Raw genomic sequence first — 7,416 nt, 5'->3', positions numbered from 1 at the left:
GTCGTGGGCTGAAAGTTTTGGGAACCCCTGGTCTAAAGACACATCTGTTTATAACTGCCTGTTCCACCTAAATGTCTGTTGCTCCGCCTTTTCTGTTGTATAGTATTTGTTTTGCTGTTGTATAGTATTTGTTTTGCTGTTGTATAGTATTTGTTTTGCGTTGTATAGTATTGTTTTGTGTTGTATAGTATTTGTTTTGCTGTATAGTGTATTTGTTTTGCTGTTTGTATAGTATTTGTTTTGCTGTTGTATAGTATTTGTTTTGCTGTTGTATAGTATGTTTTGCTGTTGTAAGTATTGTTTTGCTGTTGATAGTTATTTTTTTCTGTATAGTATTGTTTATGTATCGTATTGTTTTGCTGTTATAGTATTGTTTTGCGTTTGTATAGTAGTTTGTTTTGCTGTTGTATAGTATTTGTTGTATTTGGTTGTATAGTATTTGTTTGCGTTGTATGTATTGTTTGCTGTTGTATAGTATTGTTTGCGGTTGTATAGTATTATGTTTTTCGTTGTATAGTATTGTTTGCTGTTGTATGTATTTGTTTTGCTGTTTGTATAGTATTTGTTTTTTCTGTATAGTATTTGTTTTGCTGTTATAGTATTGTTGCTGTTGTATGAGTATTTGTTTTGCTGTTTATAGTATGTGTTGCTGTTATAGTATTTGTTTTGCTGTTGTATGTATTTGTTGCTGTTGTATAGTATTTGTTTTGCGTTGTATAGTATTTTGTTTTGTGTGTGTATTAGTATGTGTTTTTGCTGTTGTATAGTATTTTTTTGCTGTTGTATGATTTGTTTTGCTGTTATAGTATTGTTTGCTGTTGTATGATTTGTTTGGCTGTTGTATGTAGTTGTTTTTCTGTTGTATAGTATTTTTTTTGTTGTCTAGTATTGTTTTGCTGTTGTATAGTATTTGTTTTGCTGTTGTATAGTATTGTTTTGCTGTTGTATGTATTTGTTGTGCTGTTGATAGTATTTGTTTTGCTGTTGTATAGTATTTGTTTTGCTGTTGTATAGTATTTGTTTTGCTGTGTATAGTATTTGTTTGCTGTGTATAGTATTTGTTTTGCTGTTGTTATAGTATTGTTTTGCTGTTGTATAGTGATTGTTTTGCTGTTGTATAGTATTTGTTTTGCGTTGTATGGTATTTGTTTTGTGTTGTATGTATTGTTTTGCTGTTGTATTGTATTGTTTGCTGTTGTATAGTATTTGTTTTGCTGTATAGTATTGTTTTGCTGTTGTATATGATTGTTTTTCTGTTATCGTATTTGTTTTGCTGTTGTATAGTATTTGTTTGCTGGTGTTGTCTAGTATTTGTTTGCTGTTGTATAGTATTTGGTTTGCTGTGGATAGTATTGGTTTTGCTGTTGTATAGTATTGGTGTTGTTTGCTGGTGTTGTATTTGTTTGCTGTGTATAGTTTGGTTGGCTGTTGTATAGTATTGTTTTGCTGTTGTATAGTTATTTGTTTGCTGGTATAGTATTGTTTTGCTGTGTATGTATTGTTATTTGTTTGTTGTTGGTATAGTATTTGTTGTGTTGTGTATAGTATTTTTTTTTGTGTTTGTTTTGCTGGTATAGTATTTGTTTTGCTTGTTATGATGGTTGTGCTGTATAGTATTTGTTTTGCTGTTGTATAGTATTTGTTTGTGCGTGTGTATAGTATTTGTTTTGCTGTTGTATAGTATTTGTTTGTGTGTATAGTATTGTTTTGCTGTGTTTAGTTATTGTTTTTCTGGTTGTTTGTATTTGTTTTGCTGTGTATAGTATTTGTTGCTGTTTGTATAGTATTTGTTTTTGCTTTGTTATAGTATGTTTTGCTGTTGTTATGTATTTGTTTTGGCTTGTATAGTATTTGTTTTGCTGTTGTATAGTATTTGTTTTGCTTGTTGTTTAGTATTTGTTTTCGTGTTTAGTATTTGTTTGCTGTTGTTATAGTATTTGTTTTGCTTTATAGTATTTGTTTTGCTGTTGGTATAGTATTGTTTTGCTGTGTATAGTATTTGTTTTTGCGGTTGTCTAGTATTTGTGTGCTGTTGTATAGTATTTGTTTGCTGTGTATAGTATTGTTTGCTGTGTATAGTATTGTTTTGCTGTGTATAGTATTGTTTTGCTGTTGTATAGTATATGTTTTCTGTTGTATAGTATTGTGTGTATGTGATAGTATGGTTTTTGCTGTTGATAGTATTTGTTTGCTGTTGTATAGTATTGGTTTTGCTGTTGTATAGTATTGGTTTTGCTGTTGTATAGTATTGTTTGCTGTTGTATAGTATTTGTTTTGCTGTTGTATAGTATGTGTTTGGCTGTTGTATGGTATTTGTTTGCTGTTGTATAGTATTGTTTTGCTGTATAGTATTTGTTTTGCTGTTGTATAGTATTGTTGTTTTCTGTATAGTATTTGTTTTGCTGTTGGATAGGTTTGTGATGTATAGTATGTTTTGCTGTTGATAGTTTTGTTTGCTGTTGTATGTATTTGTTTGCTTGTTATAGTATTGGTTTTGCTGTTGTATAGTATTGTTTTGCTGTTGGATAGTATTGTTTTGCTGTATAGTATTTGTTTTTTCTGTTGTATAGTATGTTTTGCTGTATAGTATTGTGTTTGTGTGGTATAGTATTTGTTTTGCTGTTCTTAATTATGAATTCCTGTGCGGCGTCCTTGAGTGCCTGAAAGGCGTCTTTAAAAAATGTAATTATTATTATTATTATATTATTAAAGGAAAGGTCTCTCTACACACCACACCACACCCCCACACACACACACACACACACACACACACACACACACACACACACACAGTGCAACTCACCCGAAATACGTCCCATCCCGATCGATGAAGTAGCGCCCCTCGGAGTCCCGAGGGATGCAGTGGCGCCCGCTGAACATGGCGGCCAGCATGGTGTCGTCGTATCGCCGCAGCGTGGACAGGCGAGTGGTAAAGTACGTGCCCCCGACGTTCAGAGAGATGACCTCCGGAAACTAGAAACACAGAGATAACCGCAAGACCGCAATGCTCGTTACACACTAAAATAACGCAAGTGTTTAACGGATTAAAAAGCTATAACATGGCTACTTCTGCGTATTTCACCCACGATTTACAGCTTGAAAAAACAACAAGAAGGCATAAAAGTGTCATTGAAATCTATTCATAATAATACTTTAATAGTCAAAAGATGTAAAACAAAAAGAGGTATATTTTACTATTTTACACTACAAACAAAAACCTACAATAGTGCACTTAATCACTGAATATGTTATATATAGGATATGATATATAGGAGTTAGATGCACACAGTGGACCCACTAGGTTATAAATAGAACAACATTTGGACTGATTTTTTAGTTGGATCTCCAAATATATTTCTCTTTCGTGTATATTTTATGTTTTTTTTAATTTGACTTATTGCACTAATGTGCTTTACTTTATTTATTTTTGTACTTTTGTCTGTGAATTCGGATGTTTATTGGCCCCCAAATTGACAATTGAATGTATCAGACCAATAACAAATGATTGGATTATTTAAAAATGTGATTATTTAAAGAGCTGTAAGTCTTTGACTTCACTGTTAGACCTCTGAAATAAGAGGATTACTCTGCTGCAGACATGATGTGTACATCACGTGCCCGCGCAATAACTCAAGTCATGTGACACAACCGACCGCCATTCATCGCAGACTTTATACTTACCTACTACTTCAACCCATCTGGATATATATTGATAGATTGATAGATATATCTGATATTGTTCTTTTTACTCCACTGCACTTATTTGATAACTTTAGTTACTTGAGATTCTGATTAATAACACAAAATGTAACTTGACAAATAAATTGTGAGAAGTTATCATTGATTAACATAACAGTTTTTAGATCCCATGCTACCCAGCAGTAGTAAAAAAAAACTGCAACATAAAGCTATGTACATTACAATGCATCAATAAATACACATACACATATATACACACATATACTGTGTGTATATATATATATATATATATATATATATATATATATTTATACACCCAATACACATTATAAACCTGAACACATACATATCACACACACATACACACACAAACCCATATTGATATGATATATATATATATATATTATATATATATATATAATATATATCAGAATTATCTTATAGATCTGAATGGGCAATTTTGCACAAGTGTACTGTTTGTACTTTAGGTATTTGATGCTAATAACTTTGCTAATTTATTAAAGTAAGATTTTAAATGCAGGACTTTTTATTTATGGTAATAGCCCAACGTTATTACTTTTACTTAAGAGTAAAAGTACTATGTCTGAGTACTTCTTCCGCCACTGGTAATTAAGTAATAATTCCTGTAATGTTTTAAGCTAAATATCACGTGAGTGTGGTAAGCTTGTTTGTTGTGCTGGTTTAACGTGATTTCCCCCCGGTGACACGGTCAGATACAGCGGCCTGTAGCCTACCTCCAGCTCCGGGGTGTTGAGCGAGGAGCGGAGCGGCTTGCCGAGGGCGAAGCACGGCGCCGGGGAGGCCGGCTTTCGGAGCTCGTCCTCCGCAGCGGGGTCCGAGCCGGACACGGCATCGCCCGGTTTCTCGGTGTCACCCGCGGCCGAGAACACCACCATCACTCTGGGCAGAGGCAGCGTCCGTCGCTCCTGAATGAACCGCCTCACCCGCGTCGTGGCGGCGGGCAGCGGGCTGAAGGACAGCGGTTGGCGGTGGTCCCTCGCGCTCCCGCCGCCGCCGCAGTCGCCAGAACCGTTGGAACCGCTCGAGCCATTCTGCTGCATGCGCGCTGCGAGCCAACTGTCGGGCGGCGGCACCGAAATCACAGGGGGTGAAAAGCAGCACGAGCCACAACGCGCGACTGTTGGTAGCCTAATAATTAAAAAATAATAATAATAATAACAACAACAACAACAGAGGGTGGTGCGCGAGCAGCTGCAGGAACACACCCCCGCCTTCAGAATGAAAGCGGAAGTAGTGAAAATCCTTCAATAATGATAAGATTTTAAAAACTACAATTTAATCCAAAGTGTTTTGGGTTAGCTGTCCAGACTGGGCCCCGTGCGGTCCTCGCGCATACGTGCTGTGACGCGTCATGACGTCATCACGTCAAGAGCAGCGTTCTGGGCTACAAATGAATATAAAATACTCAAAATTAAAGTAAAATAAAAAGATATAAATAAACGGAGGAAACTTTGAATAAAACCATCAAATAAAGTGATAAATCACATGAATACGTGACAATAAGATAATAACAAATGAATACTTAAAATAAAATATAACATTGAATAGGGAGGCATGTCCAATGATTGTGGTTTGATCCTATGATGTTTCTGATTATAAAAATAAAAAATCTGTGGGATGTTATACATAAGAGCTCCTCAAAATACATCAAGCTATTGAGTGCCTTATTTTGTTATAAATATCAATATATGGCACCAGCGTATCGCACGAAGGACAACGATATATATTGTAGAGCCTGACCGATATATCGGTGGGCCGATGTTATCGACCGAGATTAGGCATTTCCCGATATATGTGCATTTCTTTTTTTTACATATTCATTGATTAATGAATATTTAAAAAATAAAAACGGACGGTCAACCATGCTATGAGTGTTGGTGTTGCATAGTCTGTCCACCAGAGGACGCTCTACAAAGTCCCGTTAGTGATGGTGTATGCATAGTCTGTCCACAGAGGACGCTTACAACGTCCCGTTAGTGATGGGTTGCTAGTGTCACCAGAGGACGCTCTAACGTCCTGTTAGTGATGGCGTTGCATAGTCTGTCCACCAGAGGACGCTCTACAACGTCCTGTTAGTGATGGCGTTGCATAGTATGTCGCACAGTGAGGACGCTCTACAACGTCCCCGGTTATTGATGGCGCTTGCTGATAGTACTGTCCACCAGGAGGCTCTACAACGCCCGTAGTGTGGGTTGTAGCTGTCCACCAGAGGAAGCTCTACAAAGTCACCTGTTATGATGGCGTTGCATAGTCTGTCCACAGAGGACGTCTCATACAACGTCCAGGTTAGTGATGGCGTTGCATAGTGTCCACCAGAGGACGCTCTACAACGTCTCCGTTAGTGATGGCGTGGCATAGTCTGGCCACCAGAGGGACGCTCTACAACGTCCCGTAGTGATGGCGTTGCATAGTCTGTCACCAGAGGAAGCTTACAAACGTCCCCGTTAGTGATGGCGTTGCATAGTCTGTCCAACAAAGAGGACGCTCTACAACGTCCCGTTAGGCATGGGTTGCATGTCGTCACCGAGGAGTCTACAACGTCCCGTGTGATGGAGAGTGATAGTCGTCCCACAGAGGACGCTATACAACGTCTGTTAGTGATGGCGTGCATAGTCTGTCCACCAGAGGACGCTCTACAAACGTCCCGTTAGTGATGGCGTTGCATGGTCTGTCCACCAGAGCGCTCTACAAGTCCGTTAGTGATGGGTTGCATAGTCTGTCCACCGAGGACGCTCTAAAGTCCCCGTTAGTGATGGGTGCATAGTCTGTCACCAGAGGACGCTCTTCAACACGTCTGTAGTGATGGTGTTGCATAGTTGTCCACCAGAGGACGTCTACAACGTCCCGTTATGATGGCGTGCATAGTCTGTCCACCAGAGGACGCTTTACAACGTCCCCGTTCAGTGATCGGAGTTGTAAGTCTGTCCACCAGAGGACGTCTACAACGTCCCCGTTAGTGATGGCGGCATAGTCTGTCCCCAGAGGACGCTCTACAACGTCCCCGTTAGTGGTGGCGTTGATGTCTGTAACAGAGGACGCTATACAACGTACCAGTTAGTGATGGGTTGCATAGTAGGTCCACAGAGGACACTCTACAACGTCCTGTTAGTGATGGCGTTGCATAGTCTGTCCACCAGAGGACGCTCTACAACGTCCCTGTGTTTTTTTGTTAATGTGTTTTTGTTCAAAGGACTATAAGTTTCATATCTTAAGTTTGCATTTTTATACATTTTTATTTATCAGACCTTGAATATATTTTGATGTTCTCTCTGTTCTGTTTATTATTATCACATTATTTTAGAGAGAACTCATAAATAACTACGAATAAATAATGTTAGGGGAATCGGTTTGTTTTTTAACACATTTGTGGATTAAAAAAAAAAAACATAAACAGTATATATATCGGCCGATATATCGGCATATCGGAATTTCAAATAACCAAATATTCATATCGGTAAATCCTTTATTGGTCCGGCTGTGATATATTGCCATATCGGTATTTTGTACAATGCTAAACCATCACTAATCAGCTTAAATGAAATGAAGGGAAACACCAAACAGGAGGCAAGCTGCAGTTGAACCAGAGAGCCCACGCTTCCCCCCACAGAGGAGCCATGCAGCCTCGGGTGGGGGGGGCGGGGGTGGAGGGTGGGGTTTGTGTGTGTGTGTGTGTGT

At 38.3% G+C, this 7,416-nt stretch overlaps 1 protein-coding gene across 2 annotated transcripts in view; it reads right to left on the bottom strand.

The window, feature by feature from the left end:
• The window catches only part of kctd7 (potassium channel tetramerization domain containing 7), a 19,390-nt gene that overhangs the window by 7,131 nt on the left and 4,843 nt on the right, over window positions 1-7,416 (bottom strand). Inside the window, exons 2-3 of one of the 2 annotated variants that reach the window (XM_032534688.1) lie at window positions 4,455-4,800; window positions 2,804-2,973 (exon numbers count right to left, since the gene is read on the bottom strand). In XM_032534688.1, coding sequence (XP_032390579.1) covers window positions 2,804-2,973; window positions 4,455-4,781 — 497 coding nt within the window. In that variant the 5' untranslated portion in view covers window positions 4,782-4,800. Of the gene's footprint in view, window positions 1-2,803; window positions 2,974-4,454; window positions 5,075-7,416 lie in introns of those variants that run through there. The other variant, XM_032534689.1, reaches the window with a different exon arrangement.

Source organism: Etheostoma spectabile, chromosome 13 (assembly GCF_008692095.1).
Source record: "Etheostoma spectabile isolate EspeVRDwgs_2016 chromosome 13, UIUC_Espe_1.0, whole genome shotgun sequence".
Taxonomy (NCBI): Eukaryota; Metazoa; Chordata; class Actinopteri; order Perciformes; family Percidae; genus Etheostoma; species Etheostoma spectabile.
The sequence above is the reverse complement of the archived record's forward strand: the minus strand, read 5'-3'. Positions and strand labels throughout refer to the sequence as shown.